Source organism: Danio aesculapii, chromosome 20 (assembly GCF_903798145.1).
Source record: "Danio aesculapii chromosome 20, fDanAes4.1, whole genome shotgun sequence".
In the NCBI taxonomy this organism is placed as follows: domain Eukaryota; kingdom Metazoa; phylum Chordata; class Actinopteri; order Cypriniformes; family Danionidae; genus Danio; species Danio aesculapii.
In genome coordinates, this window is record NC_079454.1 from 30,648,512 (window position 1) to 30,667,011 (window position 18,500).

The window sequence follows — 18,500 nt, forward strand, 5'->3', positions numbered from 1 at the left end:
ACTTCCATAGTATTTGTTTTTCATAATACGGAAATCAATGGTTACAGGTTTTCAGCTTCCTCCATTTTTTGTGTTCAAAAACAGAGAAAAAAATCATAAAAGTAAATATTGAGTAAATTTTCAGTGTTTTTAGTGAACTGACCCTTTAATTCATATTTAAGTTGTGATGTAGTAAATATTTTTCAAGTCTCTTAAAAATATTGTATGTTATTGCTGGTTTATATGGATAAAGGCTACAGTTTGCTCATTTAGTACATTTATGTCTCATTCAGGTAATCCGAATCATCTTTATACAAATGTGCAAATAAGTGTGTGTGTTTTTTATGCATGCACATGCATGATTTATAAAACTCCTTCAATTATGGCCTGTTTTCACTGAGTGGTACGGTACGGTACGAGTTTTTACGGGTCACCTTTATCAGGTTTGCGTTTCCACTGCCAAAAGGGTACCAATGGGCGTAGTGAATGACAGAAAGTTTTAGCCGATGTCATTCTCGCTCAAGAAAATGTCAAAGTAAAGCTGTACGGGTGGTTTACATATCATATGAGAAGCACTTTTCACAAAACAAATGCTTTATACACAAATACTTGTGTATAAATATTTATTACTAACCTTTCTATGAACATGATATGACTATAACTGCAGATCAATGAAGAGTGCGAAAAAGCCTACTGTAACATCTGCAATTCTATAACATAAATAAATAAATGCAACATATGTGAACACATACAGACCCTCACAGTCTCCGATACATTACCAATTACAGAAAAACTATACACAGCATACATTTAGTCCTTATTGGGGTTCAAAAACATATGCAACGGATAGCCCAATGTCAGTGCAAACCTCTCATCTGTATCTTTAATCTTCACCAGCATATGTAACCTCTGTTAGAAAGTAATTCTGTCATTCCGAGTTTATAATAGTCCAAAAGGTGATGATAGTAGTTAAACAAGGCGGTTTGTTCATGTTTTAGGTTGCTGAAAGGATCATTTGCTCATTTGTTTTTTCAGGCTTTTTCTTTTCAGTTTTCCTCTATTGTTTTTCCCGCGGCACTCTAGCGTTTGTCTGTTTCTGAAAGGATTGGATGTCCGAAGCATTTCAATAATAACGGGCACGTTATTTTCATCAGGTCAAAAAGTTTGTTATTTCAAATATAGACGCGAGGTGAGCTCTCTGGAGAACGTGAATCCGCTCGCACTTTAGACAGCTGTGTAAGCTATGGGGAACAGGGTATATTCTGCACTTCTTCTTGGCTTTATGGCTGTTCATCAAGATGGCGACAAGGTTTGTTTAAGCTCGGGTCGACCATGGCTAATTATGATATGTATATATTATTACGGTGTAATGTCTCGACTGTTTATTAAAAAATGGCGCTTCCTTTGTTTTCGTTCTCCTGACTTGTGGACAAGCTAGTGACGTATCTCTGTAAACCAGTAGCATTCAGCTGCGCGTCTTGCTCTGCCTTTTTGTACCCTTTTGTTGTGCTAGGTACCCTTTTGAAAGTGGAAGTGGTATGGTACGATTCGCTTTTTGGTACCTTTTGACAGTGGTAAAAACCTACCGAACCGTACCGTACCGCACTGTACCGTACCACTCAGTGGAAACGGGCCATCGGACCACTGATTATTTTAACTATATACAGTATACAACCTAACTCCTTTGAATAATTCCCATTATATTCAACTCGCTCTCTATCCTTTAGCACTTTGCAAAACTCAGCTAGAAAGTTTGGAACAGTCCATTTCCTGCTGATTTGCAGGGGTAACTGGAGGATTATATGCTCAAGTGCAACACTGTCTACACCTCTACTCATTTGATTAAAAAATTTTGTAAAGCAAACGTTTTACAAAATCACTGTGTTCACTACAGTTTCTAGAATGTATCCAGTGGGCTAATATTTGAATGATTTATAAAAGACAAATCAATATCTGACCATCTGAGATGAATATGGTGATTTTCAATAGTATTAAAGTATTACTATGAGTGTACATTATTATTATTTGTTGTTTATTTTTGTCATCTGGTAAAGCACTTGTACCCAGAAATTTGAATACATATTGTCAGACTTAACATTTTCTAAATCCATAAGGTTTATGTGATGAAAGCTTTTCTCCACATTACAGATTGAGGAAAGTTTGGCAGAAAAGGAAGTGCTCTGTGAAAAACGGATTGTTGACTATTTCGCATGGAATGGTACGAGAAAAAAGCAACATTCTAACTCTGTAATTCATGTTTGTTAATTTATACAAGCTAATGCCTGCACAATTTTTACAACAAATTGAATGTTAAGGACAATGATGTATTTGTGTCGACATAAACCCAAAATATCATGTCATGATTTGGGAAAATAAGAATGCTTAGATGCATATAAAAAAAAATCCTAAGCGCATACATCATGCCAAACAATATTAGAATGTAAAACAGTAACAGTAAAACGAAATAAAAATTGTTAAATAGTATTTTATGTAACAAAAACTTGAATTATTTATGTTTATTAACCCTGATTTATGGATAAAATTCTATAAATTTCACCATATTTCCTTGTTCTCTCCTAATGTATCTGTCTCTGGTTCCCTTGTAGGCCAATGCACCGCCAGCAAACCTGAACCTCTTAACCTGCCAAGTGAAGCGTAACCCAGATGAGAAAAAATGCTTTGATCTCATATCACGTAATGTAGTTTTACAGTCACAGCACAAAACTGTCATAAATTCACAGCTAGTATCATCAGAGTCTGTCAGGGCTCATATGGCTGATTGATCCTCTCACTTTTCTTCTCCATCTTCTAGATGACAGAACGTATCACTTCCAGACTGAGGATGAGGCAGAGTGTCAGATGTGAGTATGTGCACATATCGTGTGCGCAATTTCACATGAAATTTACATGAAAATATTAAGAGACCGCTTGAAATTCTGTTTTTCTGGATTTAGTGGATTTGTTAGGTATGGCTTTGGAGATTATTTTAATTGTTATTTTATTCCATACAGTTCAGATGGAATTTAAAACAAATTTGAAATTAAAATATTGTCATTTTCTTTCGGAAACTGACAGTTAGTCAGAATAACAAGGCTGCATCCAAAATCGCCTACTACTCAGAAAAGTATGTTCTATATAGTATGAATGTGAGTAGTATGAATGGAATTCGGACAAACAACAACTGCCATTTGTCATTATCACATGACCTACCCACATCAGTGGCGTTGCTTTAATCCCATTCATAAATTCTCTGATGTGGCATCATGACAGCGTAGTGTCCATTGGATGCAGACTTCATAATCTAACCGGAAGTTGTAAGTCATCTCCCTTTTGGGATATTTACTGTTAAAATCTTTGTAATTAATGTAATCTGCATATCCATGTTCCTGCACACACCGCTGTGACGATTTGCTGTTGGATACTAAAAACAAATTTATGACAAATTTATATTTCAAATTTGTAAGACGTGTTATCAGTAGTTTATTGAATCAAACTAAAATTACGTTTCACTTAAATACACAGCTTTAAATCTTCACATTTCAACTTGAAATGAGAATTTTCAAAAGCCCTCTTAAGTTTTTTTTTTTTATATTATTATTTGTTTATAATGTCATATCAGAAATGTAATTATTATATCAGTCTTTTCATCTGTTTGGGTGTATCTTCTGTTTCAGATGGGTTTCTGTACTCCAGAATAGCAAAGAGGAGGCGCTGAACAATGCCTTTAAGGATGATCAGAACGAGGGAGAAAATAACATTGTTCGTGAGCTCACTAAGGCCATCGTGGGAGAAGTGAAGAAGATGAGCGGCAATGACGTGTGCTGTGACTGTGGAGCTTCTAGTAAGCAGTATGACAGTGATGTAAAACTAGTGGTGAAGCATCTGGGCTGGAGACTGAAATGTTGCAAGTTTGAATGCTAAAAGCATTTCTTATGCCTGAACCGTTATCATTTTATATTTTCAGGTAGATTTTATATAATTTATTATATTTTATATATATTTTTTCAAATAGAATTTTATAAACATAGGTAATTTTTATCACATGTATATTACGTTGATTATATATTATTTATTTTATTATAAATAATTGTATTTATATGCAATATCATTGTAAAGAATAATACAATCATATTATTAAATGTGAATAAATTGCACATTTGATTCTTTTTTATTTTATTTTAAAGTTTTAGCCATTTTGTTACATTTCTGTCATTTTTATTTTTTAACCATCTTTGTAGTTTTTATGACCATTCATAGTTTTTATTATAATTTATATAATTAATATTTTAGATTTTAAGTTAACTGAAATAAGTTGTTAATATAATTATATAATTTATATATTGGATTTGATTTCAGCTTAAATTATTTTAAAGGTTTACTGAAATGAGTTTTTCTACAATACATTTTATTTCAAGTAACAAATTGTTTAATTTTATGGTTATAGATATAGTTTTGGCATTGAATTGCGGGCATGAATCAATACTTTACTCAGGAAAGATATATTAAATCTATCATATGAACTGACTTTAATACATTCATAATGTTATGCAAAAAAACTATTTCACATTAACTGTTCTATTAATCAAAGTATCCTAAAAATATATGTATATTATGACTTCCAAGAAAATATTAAGAAACAAAACATAAAAATATAAAATGTTATAAAAATATGAAAATTATAAGTGTATTAGACAAAAAATTATTATATCATATATTATAATAATAATTATATAATGTTTTTTTGTAGTGTAATAAGCATGCACAAACAATGACAATTGTTTATTAAGTGGTGGAATAACAAAATAATATAAAAAGAAAAATAATTATAAATTTAACAAAATAAAATAAAAAGATTCAATCTAATGATAAAATCATTTAGTAACAAAGTGCATCATTAAACATTTCTACAAAAATTATTGTGGTTAAATTAAATGAATCACTGAATTTTTGTTGTTGTTTTTCTTTCCTGATTGATGTGTATGAACTAAAATAAATATTTTAGGAGAGTGATTATTGCCTCAACTCGCACTGCTTTTTTCATATGAAATCTACAGCCTGTACCTCCTGTTTTGCATCTGGCCTTTTGGCTTGTCTTTGTGCATTGTAGTAAACTTAGTCATCCCAGTAGAACTTGTTTTTATAGTTATTCAGATAGAAAAAGATAACCCTGGATGAAATTCAAATAAAACATCAATGGCTTTTCTCTGTTATTGTCTACAGGTCCAACATGGCTCTCCACAAACCTGGGTGTGTTGATTTGCATCGAATGCTCTGGGATCCATCGGGAAATGGGCGTCCACTACTCCCGAATACAGTCTCTGACTCTGGACGTTTTAGGCACATCTGAACTACTGGTAATATGCTAACATTGTTTCTTTCTTTTTAGGCAGGAATTTTATATATAACATTATTGAATGTTTTGCAGCTTGCTAACAGCGTAGGAAATGCAGCATTCAATGAAATCATGGAGGCAAACCTGTCCTCAGAGATCCCAAAACCCAACCCTTCAAGTGACATGTGAGAAACACATCTGTTGTTATCTTTAGGAATCTTTTAGTCTTATATTTATATTTTATGTTTTAAACTGCTGTGCAATTTCTTTGTATAAAAATGATCCAAAAATATTTGTGAGGGTCTACATAACCAGCCAGTGTTTAAAAAATATCTCTTTACATTAATCAGATTTACAGTGATAAGTTTGTAATGATATTTTACAACTTCAGTGGTGGCGGTAGGTTTTCACGTATACAAGTAGGTTTTCACGTATACAAGTAGGTTTCACGTATACAAGTAGGTTTTCACGTATACAAGTAGGTTTTCACGTATACAAGTAGGTTTCACGTATACAAGTAGGCTGTAGGTTTTCATGTATACAAATTTGCTGCCATTCATCTTTGCATTTTCAGTAGAAGTTCCAGTTAGTAGGTTATAAGGCATGTGAGGATCATTTATAGCCTTTTTTTTACAGCAGCCATAATAATTGCAGTTTTGACATTTGAATTTCTTTATATTACATTTGAATGGTATGAAAATGACACATAATACTGTAGAGAAACCGAAATCTACAGGTAATTCTAAATCCACTTTTCTGCTCTGTGGTACAGCTCGATTTGGCTCCCTTTCCACTGCAATTTAGTATGGCTTAAAGGGAATGGGATTATAGTATAGCTATAGATACACCGCTTCCTACTGCCGTGACTTCTGGAAAAAACATTTTATCCAGGTTGTCACATCTTACTAGATCTGCTCCTCAGCTATAAACTATAGGAAGGTCTGGACCTTTTGTATTAACTACGATGCTGCTATTTTAGTTGTCTTTTTTGTGATGATATATAAATGGTTTAGTTGCATGAATCAACAATTCACAATTGGCTGCTGCTGACTAAATATAGTGGTTTTGGTGTCTTTTGTCACAAATTCTATGACGCTGGTAGTGACGATTCTCTTGAACCAATCTTTGATCAGCAGTGTATATACGTCAAATTTTGGTAATCATATGGCTCGCATGGAACCTCACCCAAGGTGAAACTAAAAAACTACCAGGTACTTGGTATAAAACACAGTGGAAAAGCCCTCAAAAGCAGTACAGAGCTGAACCATGCCACACCAAACAGTAGAAAAGCGCTTTAATACACACTAATTACATGTAGTCACAAAATGCTGATGTTGTTAATATGAACAATTTGAGAGCAAAGTTTAATAATAATAATAAATTGCAGTCAGAATTATTACCGATTTATTAATAATTTAGGGGGTCTAATAATTCTGACTTCAACTGTATATGCGCATATTTGATGTCAGTGATTGTGAGATTTAATCCCTATTTTAATCACAGATTTCTTCCTGTGTTTTGATTGTTGTGTCCTGTTGTCCTTCAGGCAAGTACGAAAAGACTTCATCACAGCCAAGTACACAGAGAAGCTTTTCGCTCAGAAGAAGTATCCAGATAACGCAGCTCGACTTCATGCACTGTGTGATGCAGTGAAGTCTCGGGACATCTTCTCCCTGATCCAGGTCTACGCTGAAGGGCTGGACCTGATGGAGACCATTCATCAGCCTAACCAGCATGTGAGTTGTCTTTTTATTCTATTCTATTCTATTCTATTTATCTGAAAGCAGCGTTTAACAACACCTGCACTGTCTGATTCTCAACAAATGACTCTTATGAGCTGGTTCTTTTATTGAACCTAGTTTAATGAGACAGATACACTAACAGTCTGTGTCAGCGCACACCTGAATTACAAAACTACTGTCAGAATTTGTTAAAGGCATGCAGTGAATCATTAGATAAAAAGATATGGACAAAATTATTTCTTGGCTGACCTTGTTTGCTTATGCATTGGTTGAAGTTCACCTTATGGATGTCAAATTTGTGGGAGGAGAGGTTGTTTAGAATTTTTGTTTGCCCAAGATAGCAGTATACCGATTAGATTATTAATCTCTACATCTAAAATGAGCAATAACGCATGTATTTTTAATGGATAACAACAACGGATACATTTTTTAATTTGTAATGTTTTCATGTGGATAAAATAAAATATTCTGTCATAACAATATGGTATTCACTCACTCACTTTCCTAATTTTATCAGGGGTTGCCACAGCAGAATGAACTGCCTCTGTGGTGTTTATACACTTAAAATAAAAATTGTTTATGTTCATGCATTTACCATTAATACATGAATACAATTTTTACAATTTATTAACTTGGATAATCTGTGCTTATAGAAAATCCCAAGCTTCCCAAATGTCATTGCAATTTTTTAACGATTATATGGATGCACTGTAATCCAATGTAAAAGGGGTCCAATGAACTATTAAAGTGAGTAAGGTGTGATATGTGATATGATATGTAATAGTATATTTTAAATAAAAATACATAATTTTACATGTTTCCTATTCTTTCAGGGAAGAGAAAGTGTTGCTATTTCTTCCAAAAGTGGAGAGACATATTTTACTGTTGTATATTAAACATAAGAAGATATAAAAGATATAAAAATCTTAAGAATATAAACAACCAATAGAGAATAATATAAAATAAATGTCACCAACACTTTGCTCCACTGGTGTAATTTTATAAGCCTGAAAACATCAAGAACAACCAGAAAACAAAAACATTTTAAACTTTTTATGCGCTTTTATTGCTTGTTCACACAATATTTCAGCATAAATACAGCATACTGAACATACCGAAATTGGTACAGATTTATGGTATGAAATAAAAAACAGCATGTCACCTCAGCTTAAGAGATGCCGGTTGACGTGTAAAGCATATTTCCTGATGCCCTGAAAAGTATTTCACAGGATGTGCTAATGGCAGGCACACAAAAATAATTTTGTATTAAATCATTTCTTTTTTTTTGTGAACTTTTGTGATATTGTGATATCCACAATATAATAGATTTGATATATTGCACAGCCCTAAAAGTCATTAAATTTCTTTTTTTGGTGAGTCAGTGAATAAATGATGTATAAATCTCGAAATCATAAGTCCAAGGCACTCGAAAAGTAAGTGAAAACATTAAAAAGCCTTTATTACAATGTTCAGGTGCATCTGCAGTTCATTGTGTTCAAAGGAACTCCAGACGCACCTCAACATTGTTACCCTGATAAAGGCCAAAAAGCACAAGTGCTGTTTTGAGAATAACCATGTTAAAAAAGGCTTTTTAATTCATTCACTTACTTTTCAAGTGCCTTGGACTTGATTTTGTTGTTCCTTATCCAAATATTTGAATCCCTTATCCAAAGAGCACTGACACATTAACTATCCCTGAAGCACTTTTTGGTTTGATTTTGGCTGTATATATCTGTCTTTTAGGCGGTTCATTCTGCTGTGGCGACCCCAGATTAATAAAGGGACTAAGCCAAAAAAAATGAATGAATGATTTCTGTCTTTTACTGACAGGAACCAGGCGAGACATCGCTACATCTTGCGGTACGAATGGTGGACCGAAACTCTCTCCATATTGTGGACTTTCTTGTACAGAACAGGTGCTCCACTGATCTTCTGTATCACTGCTAAAATAATAAATTCTGTTGAATAAATAAACCTTGATTTTTGCATGCATGTCCAATATTTGTGTGCATGTGTTTGTCTGTGCAGTGGCAATTTAGACAAGCAGACGGCCAAAGGAAGCACAGCGCTGCATTATTGCTGCTTGACTGATAACAGTGAATGTATGAAGCTGCTGCTGCGGGGAAAAGCATCTGTCAGCATTAGTAAGAGTTACAATATAACTTGCTGCTTTAACATCAGGCATTGAAAGTATATGATATGATACTTTATTATGATTAAAATTGTTTAAAATACAAAAATAATGACAAGAATTTAGACTAGAAAAAATTCTGGATTTAATGGATTTAGTATGGTTTGAATACAATTCTATTCAATAAAAGGTCTGATAACATTTTTTCCAATTTTCAAATAAAAATATTATAATAAAAATCCTATTTTAATATGACAATTGGTCAGAAAAACAAATGCATTCATTTGTTGTTATCGAAAACTAATAGATTATTTCAACAAATATTTGTTTCTTACCTTTTCTGGAGTTAGAATAATGGTATTGTGTTGTCAAAAAGCAATGTAAACATCTTAAAGATTTTATATTTGGTTGAAAAGTCATTAGTTGTTTATAAAATTATAAATTGTCATGTGGCATCTTAATTTTTTCCAAAGCTGTACTTTTAATACTTTCACTTTCAGTACTTTTACCTCTTTTTAAAACTAAATTTAGCAAAATTGCAAGCTATTTATTATTTTAAAAAATATTAAAATATTTTGTCATTAGTCAAAAAAAAAATAATAATAATAATATTAATAATGAAAATAAATGTTTTTCTTGCAGCTAATGATGCTGGAGAGACTGCTCTGGATTTGGCGCAGCGTCTCAAACACTCCAAATGCGAGGAGCTGGTGGGTATATTGGTTTTCTTGAGCGCAGTTTTTAAAGTGTGCTGCTTTTTGCTGTTCTTTTCTTTGAGAGCAAACTGCCATCAAGTGTGTTACTTTATGCTGTGCGACTGACAGCTGACTCAGGCGCAGACGGGGAAGTTCAATGTCCATGTGCATGTGGAATATGACTGGCGTCTGCATAATGAGGATCTGGACGAGAGCGAGGATGAAATGGAGGACAAGGTGAACATGCTTTTTACTTGCATACTTGCATTATTTTTCAAAAGTGCAAAGACTTAATAAGAAAATTAAAGTATTAAAAGTACAGCTATATACAGTTGAAGTCAGAATTATTAGCTCCCCTTTGAATTTATTTAAATTTTTTAAATATTTCCCAAATGATGTTTAACAGAGCAAAGAAATTTTCACAGTATGTCTGATAATATTTTTTCTTCTGGAGAAAGTCTTATTTGTTTTATTTTGGCTAGAATAAAAGCAGTTTTTAATTTTTTAAAACCAATTTTACAAAATTATTAGCCCCTTTAAGCTATATATTTTTTGATAGTCTACAGAACAAACCATCGTTATACAATGACTTGCCTAATTACTCTAACCTACTGTAATTTTCCCTGCAACTGTATAATCCCATGGAGCCATAGTAGTACTATTTTTGACAGTATTATCCAAACCAATATTATTGATTTATTATCTTTAAAATAAATACAAGAAAACAAAACTTCGAAAACATTAGAAAAATCATAAATAACAAACACAAATCAGTATGAAACTAGTTTAATTTAGTTGATGATATTGGTAGAATCTGACTCATCTGTATATTTTTAATTCAATTTTTCAGCCCATTCCCATCAGGCGTGAGGAGCGTCCAATAAGCTGTATAGTTCCAGGCAGCGGCCCCATGATGCCCAACATGAGCGCTCTGGCTCGGGACGTGGCCAATGTGGTCAATAACAAGCAGAGGGCTTTCATTCCCAGCATGATGATGAACGAGACTTACGGCACCATGCTCGATCCCAACTCTCCACCACTGGGTTTACCAGGAGTACCTGGCATTCCTCTTCTACCCCCGCGTCCCTTAGGAAGGGGTGAGTAACAATCAGTCCAAGGAGCTTTAAATAGATAGTTAACCAAAAGTGACGATTTGCTGTTCATTTATTAATTCGGGTCATCCATTATATAGATGAGTTTTTTCTTCAGTAGAACATTGAGAAGATTTTAAGCTGAAAGTGTTGTCCTTGGTGATTTATAAAGATGGCCTGAGCTTTAAGATTTAAGATGTACAGCAAATGTCTGTTAATGTAGCTGGACTTACACTCTGTTTGTGATGTCAGGATGGAGTCCACCAATGGAGAACATCGGCAGACAGAGGTCATGTTCTGATCCTGCAAACCCTCAAACTCCTGAACGAAATAACTCTGTGTATGGTGAGTCTGACCTTCTGACAGCGACTTGATTTTCTTATAAATAATCATATACAGTGATGGGTAGTTACTGATTATACTGTACAATCAGCAGCTGAACAATTATTAGCCCTCCAGTGAATTTTCTTTTTTAAATATTTCCCAAAAAATGATTAACCGAGCAAGGACTTTTTCACAGTATTTCCTATAATATTTTTTCTTCTGGAGAAAATTTTATTTGTTTTATTTCAGCTACAATAAAAGCAGTTTTTAATAAAAAAAATACATTTTAATGTCAATATTATTAGCCTCTTTAAGCTATATTTTTTTCCGATAGTCTACAGAACAAACCACTTTTATACAATGACTTGACTAATTAAGCTAATTAACATAATTAAGCCTTTAAATGTCACTTTAAGCTAAATGCTAGTATCTTGAAAAATATCTAGTAAAATATTATGTATCATCGTGACAAACATAAACAAATCAGTTATAAGAAATGAGTTATTAAAACTATTATGTGTTGAAAAATTACTCCGTCTTCTGTTATATGTTTTACAAGAAAAGTGGTTATGTTTATGTATGGGTGGGATGGGCGGGGGGTGTCGGGGTTAAATGTTTACAAAGGTGTTCAAAAAGAAAAAAGCAGAAATTGGACACTTGTATACAACAAATGCTATCCACATGTGTTCAATAAATAAAGTAAAAAAAAAAAAAAGAAATGTGTTGAAAAAATGTTTTAGAGAAATTGGGCAAAAATATGCAGGGGGACTAATAATTCAGGAGAGCTAATAATTCTGATTTCAGTCGTATATAGAAAGTTACAAATGAACACAATTGTTTGAATTAGAAAATGCTTAGTATCTTTTTTTTACTTTCATTTTAATTAATTAAATGCAGTGGTGCCTAGCATACCTAAAACATTTTTAGCCTGTAGCCTTGTCTTATTAAAAAACATTTTTCTAAACTTGTTAGTTGTCTTTCAATATGAGCTTATTTGCTAGAATTGGAGAAAGCATATAATTTGGCACGTTCGTGCATGTTTGTCACATGTTTTAATTTATTTTAAGCTGTGATGGCAAATCAGAAAGCTGTCTGTCATTTTGACACATTCCTTTGTCACATTCGTAGGCTAGGTCTATCTTTTCATTCCTTCATTTTGCTTCAGCTTAGTCCCTTTATTCATCAGGGGTTGCCACAGCAGAATGAACCGCCAACTTATCCACTTATAACATATGTTTTACACAGCGAGTGCCCTTCCAGCTGCAACCCATTACTGGGAAACATCCATACACACTCATTCACACACATACACTATGGCCAATTTAGTTTATTCAATTCATCTATACCACATGTTTGGTCTGTGGGGAAAGAAAACCCATGCCAACACGGGGAGAACATGCAAACTCCACACAAAAATGCCAACTGACACATCTGGGACTCAAACCGGCGACCTTCTTGCTGTGAGTCGACAGTGCTAACCACTGAGCCACCGTGTTGCCCAGCTCTAATTTTATTAGATATCATTTTAAAATGTTTATGTAACTTAAAAAACTAAATTATGCCTTATTTTATCATAATCATCAGTTGTAACAGACAATGAGAAGGTCTAACACAGCCTGGTGCTGACTTATAGAATGTATAGGATAGAATGTAATGTATAAAAAATAACACTAATGATAATGTCAATAAATGTATTGCTTTTAAAATGACAATAAATGTAATAATGTAATTTTAGTTTGCACGTTATCCAAAATCCTGATTTCCAAAAAACGATTAATTAATTAATTTATGTATTTTCACAAAATCTGACAGTATATGCTTCATGCCCAGTTTTTCAGATGCACACACAATCTCTTTTGTGGCTATGCTAGTTATTGATTATTCATTCATTCATTTTCTTTTCGGCTTAGTCCCTTTATTAATCTGGGGTCCCCACAGCGGAATGACTCATCACTGAGTAACATCCACACACACTCATTCACACAGATACAGGACAGACAGTTTAGTCTACCCAATTCACCTATAGCACATGTCTTTGGAATTGTGGAGGAAACCCACGCGAACACAGGGAGAGCTTGCAAACTCTAAACAGAAATGCCTACTGACACAGCCGAGGCTTGAACCAGTGACCTTCTTGCTGTTAGGTGACAGCGCTACCCACTGCGCCACCATGACACCTTATTGAATATATACTAAATAAAATTAGCATTAGCTATTTCTCCATAGTGCTCTGCCTACTGGTCAACCGATTGCCATGCCACAAACCCCAAGCTTGTTATTTGCAGTTAAATCATATCATCTTTCCTTCAGTTCTGCCTCCTGCTCCTCCACCACCTCCTGCACCCAAGAGACCTCCACCTCCAGATCCAAAGGCCAGTCTTCTTCCTCCAGCGGCCACGGCTCCTCCTGCACCATCCGCACCGCTCCTCATTCCACCCGCTCCTCTCAGGCCAGCGCCTGTAGTACCCCCAGCCCCAGTGTTGCCCACTTCATTTTCTTATAAACCCCCACCTCCACCTGTACCTGTACAGCCAAAAGCCCCTGCATCCAAACCAGTCAAATCACCCACTCGGTAAGATGCTCTCTCTAACGTCAAATTGAAAGTATTGATTAAATACTGCTCTTGATCATTATAGAGATTTCAGCTGTTGCTTTTGTAGCATTACATCAACTGCTTTGTTGTCATTTTTTCAGGGATCCCACTGGTTCATTTAGTAAAGATGCAAGTGTAAATAAAGCTCCACCTATTGGCCCCCAATCAAGTGATAAAACAGGTGAATTTTTTATACCCATATAACTGATAAATATATTGGTGAAGTCAAACAAATGATTATGTTTTAAACTGAAATGGGGATTTTTTATTAAAATGGTTTCCTGCAGATGCTCCCTCATCTGCTTTAGCACAAGCACCTGCTCCTGTTCCTGCACCATCACCTAAACCCAGAACAGCTCCACCAGTAAGTGACCATTTCAAGGATTAGTTCACCCAAAAAAGAAACTTTTTCACCCTCATGTTGTTCGGTTTCAATCCAATAAGACCTTAGTTCATCTTCAAAACACAAATTGAGATATTTTAGATGAAATCCGGGAGCTCTCTCCCCCATATACAGCAACTGTCCAGAGATGTTCAAAGAAAGTGGAACCAAAAACATAATCAAAATATTCAATGTGACTTAAGTGGTTCAACTGTAATCATACAAACCTTCATAAAAACTTTTGTGGACCAAAAAAAAACCCATGTAAAAACAACATCTTCACTTTTCAGTTGTGTGTCCTGCAGGTCAGGTTACATGTTGCTAGTTGTGACATGTTCTGATACAGACTCTGAGGGCAAATATGTCGTATAGTCCATAGAAAATGCGTACCCTGACCTGATGGGAAAGAGAAGCAATTGGTGTGAATATATTGCCACAATTACGTTAATAACCACAAGAGGGAGACAAATTCAAATACAACATCCATCGTTTCAAACAGGTTCCTTTTACAAGTTTTACAAGGGACTTATACAAGTTCCGGGTACTTGTATAGCCTGTTTTATGTGTATAGTTTAAGTATTTTATTTTATAGTATATGTTAGTTATGCATAGGTTTTTTTAATAATAACTCCTGTGTTGTGTTTATATTTATGATTAATCTATATAGCACCGTTGTCCTGCAAGACACATTTCGTTCCTCTGTACGTCCACACATGGACAATAAAGCTCGACTTGACTTGACTTAACTTTGACTTTAAAATTTGCAGTAGAGAGAGTGCCTGTGAGTGTAAATTGAATTTGTATGTCTCTCTACTAATAACTAGTTAAAAAAACTTCAAAAGCCAGCAATGCCAACAATTGGTTGCTGAGAAAATGAGCTAATCTAGCTTTTCAGTAGCAGAACATTCTAACATTGTTTTTCCCACTGTTGTGTGTGTTTTACATGAACTGTACACCATTTTGAGTTTTAGGCCAGTTTGTTGTGATTGTTTGTAACATTTCTAAAATGCAGTAAATTACTTTCATTTTTAAAGGTGCAAAATGACAACTTACAAAGAGTAATTAATCACAATAATTTGTAACAATTAAAAAACTATTTAAAAATAATAATAATGAAAAAAAAAAAGCTGGCATATTCCCAGAAATCTGATATATGGCAATATATGCAACCCACATACTTAACAGTCAAGTTCATGTTTGGGTTTGACAAGTCATATCATGTCATGCACATACGCGTCAACATTTATTTCAAAATATTGCCAAAATGGCTATTTACATATTTATTTTTTTATCATTAGAATTACAAATATATACATATTTAACCTTAATTTTCAATATAGTATATGCTCCTATTTGATTTATAGACAAATTAATGGCCAATGTACCAAATCAGATAATTAATCAATAATTGCAATTACTTCTTTTACAAATAATTGTAAGGCTGTCGTCTTTTCTAAAACTATAAAAAATTAAATGCACACTAAGGGGTTCGGTGGACAGGTTATATACTGTACAAGAAACCTATTTTATCATATTTTAAAAATCTGTATATCTCTTTGTATCTTCTTCATGGTGTTTCTTGTCTTTAATGTAGTTTGTCCTGCACATTTTTATTTATTTTTCTTTGTAATTGTTGTTTTATTTTTTAGTTTTCTTCTTTCTTCCATCATCACTGTTATGTTATGACATGCATGACTCCAGACTGTTTAATTATTGTATTTGATTCTAATTATTGTGTTAAACTGTCTTGGTATGTTCAGTTCTTGGGGTGGGACTTGGGTAAAAAAAAAAAAAAAAACTAGAATGAAACAAATGTTTATTTTTGTATTGTATGAAAACATTATTTTCCTTCAATATAAATGAATAAATAAAATAAAAATAAATAATTGTAAGGCGAATATTGTAATTGTGACAGTTTGCATGCATTTTAAAGCGATATTTTTGAGTGAACTATCCCGTTTAATTCTGATACCCATCAAATCAAATCTTCATGCATGCGTTTCAGAAACAGAGACCTAAGAGGGTAAAAGCGTTGTATAACTGTGTGGCTGATAACGCAGATGAGCTGACCTTCTCAGAGGGAGAGATGATAATAGTGGACGGAGAGGAGGACAAGGAGTGGTGGGTGAGTACAGTCAGAAACTGACATCAGCAAAATGAACCTCTCGTGATCCTGACGCTCTTCCGCATGTCCTGCAGGTGGGCCACATTGACGGGGAACCAACCAGAAGGGGCGTTTTTCCAGTCGCGTTCGTTCACTTCGTCACTGACTGATGTCAAGACTCTGCTGTCTAAAGCCCAGCTCACACTGTGCGATTTTTTAATACACCTTAATGATAGTAGCATCAGAGTGCACAAGTCTGATCCCCATGTGTCCCTCAGTTTTCATAACATCAGACTGAACCACAATTGAGAAGCACCAAAAATGGACAAGCAAGAAAACTCACCCGGAGTTTGACATCATCCATCTGTGACATTTTCACTATACCGCATCCAGACATGAAACCTCACGGCAAACATAAACAAACTGTAGCAGCATTTTTACTCACAACATGCCTCAATGACAACCAGAAAAGGCGGTGGTTTAAAATTGTCGTGCTGACATCAGATATACCGCTCCTATTGACTCTTGGTTTGATGTTCATCATAGCCGAATTCACACTGCAGGAAAGAGTCTGAAATCTTCTTACACCACCAGAACTTCATCATTGGAGGGAAAATCTGATCACAGCGCCCATTAATCAAAGACTGATTTTAGCCTAGGATTACTGAAATCTTTTAGGATTTCCCATGTTTGTTTCAGATGAGCAAATCGTTGCTGAAATTGCACAGTGTGAGCAGGGCTTAAATCAGATCACCAAACTATCGTTGAGACCTGACACCACTGAATATTTAACAATCAATAAGCCCCTCGGCCATCCATGTGGCTGATTGGTGGCGTACGGGACATTCACAAGCATTAAGACCTCAGGAAGTGTTTATTTTCTATCAGTTACTTTGATTCCAAGTGCAATTACCTCTACCTTTAATACGGAAATCATTTATGAACTGTGTTGAGTGATATGCATTATATAGAGACGGTTTGGTTTTATAAAGCTGTGGTTGGATGAGCGTTTTGTGTTTTTCAGACAGCAGTTGCAGAGTGACTCTTATATGGCAAGGGTTTAAAGGCACAATATGTGATAGAGGGCAAGTATTCACAACAAACAAAGGGTTATGTCTGTTAAAGTGCTGCTCTGTGCAGTTTAATAAAACGCACAATATTTTAAAGCATCTTTGGAGTTTTCCTGTTTTCTAGAAAACCAAACTAGAAATCGAGGGTGATGATGACCAACTGGAAATTGCAGGTGTATGATGTCATGAGCATGACAACACTAGTTAAAATGGCTTATTTCTCTGGATTTGATCATTCTTTGAAACCTTTGGGATAATGCAAGTAAGCTAGCCAAAATATATAACACTGTTCTAGAGATTTTTATATATTTTAAAGAAAATAATGATACATATTGTGCCTTTAAGTAACATGATGGACCAGGTAGGTTGCTTCTCAAGATTTGTTACCAGACAAGCCATTAAACTTACTCAGCACGTTCTGTGGTTTCATTTTCAGCGTTAATATTTTTCACAAAAATGTTAAAGTAGTGGCTTAGAAAACGTTTATAGTAACATTCATGATTTTTGTGGAAACCAGATTGAATAAAAAAAATGGAATTTATTTTAAATAATATATTACTTAACTGTAATATTCTTAATATGTGTATGTCATTTTTCATCAGTGTAATGCATCCTTGCTCAATAAAAGCATTTATTTATTTTTAAAAATATAGCATTTTGGTAGCGCACAACTACAGATGACTCTCCCTTTAAATCCAGGGCCCAGTTTTTCAAAACATTTAATCTGGATCAAATTGGTCCAGATTTGGAAATCCCATGTTTTGCTATCCAGGATTAACTGATCTATCTTACTTTTATGACAGTTTTTAAAGGAACATTGGGTTGGATCACTGTGATCCAAATTTCAGCACCATCAAATCCTGTTTACAAAAGCCTTAAATGGAACCAGCAGTGTACCACAAACCAGTGGCCACAAACAGTCATTGTATGCTTTAATGGTAAGAAACAGAAACACTGGAATCAACAAACATATGACATTTTTTTGTTTGTTCTATTACAATACTGCTTTGATATTGTTTTGTTGTTATTGTTTACCATATCTTATTAGATGTGACAT

General features: G+C 34.2%; 1 protein-coding gene across 1 annotated transcript in view; it reads left to right on the top strand.

Moving 5' to 3' along the window:
* Nucleotides 1–18,012, top strand: part of asap2b (ArfGAP with SH3 domain, ankyrin repeat and PH domain 2b) — a 44,101-nt gene extending 26,089 nt beyond the window's left edge. The window contains exons 11-28 of the mRNA XM_056445606.1: nt 2,128–2,197; nt 2,586–2,673; nt 2,792–2,840; nt 3,654–3,820; nt 5,200–5,333; nt 5,405–5,496; nt 6,858–7,047; nt 8,884–8,969; nt 9,082–9,197; nt 9,827–9,894; nt 10,009–10,116; nt 10,730–10,976; nt 11,223–11,315; nt 13,605–13,866; nt 13,989–14,068; nt 14,175–14,251; nt 16,275–16,394; nt 16,469–18,012. Of these exons, the coding sequence (XP_056301581.1) occupies nt 2,128–2,197; nt 2,586–2,673; nt 2,792–2,840; nt 3,654–3,820; nt 5,200–5,333; nt 5,405–5,496; nt 6,858–7,047; nt 8,884–8,969; nt 9,082–9,197; nt 9,827–9,894; nt 10,009–10,116; nt 10,730–10,976; nt 11,223–11,315; nt 13,605–13,866; nt 13,989–14,068; nt 14,175–14,251; nt 16,275–16,394; nt 16,469–16,543 (2,122 nt within the window). The 3' untranslated portion in view covers nt 16,544–18,012. The remainder of the gene's footprint in view (nt 1–2,127; nt 2,198–2,585; nt 2,674–2,791; nt 2,841–3,653; nt 3,821–5,199; nt 5,334–5,404; nt 5,497–6,857; nt 7,048–8,883; nt 8,970–9,081; nt 9,198–9,826; nt 9,895–10,008; nt 10,117–10,729; nt 10,977–11,222; nt 11,316–13,604; nt 13,867–13,988; nt 14,069–14,174; nt 14,252–16,274; nt 16,395–16,468) is intronic.
* Nucleotides 18,013–18,500: the final 488 nt, after the last annotated feature.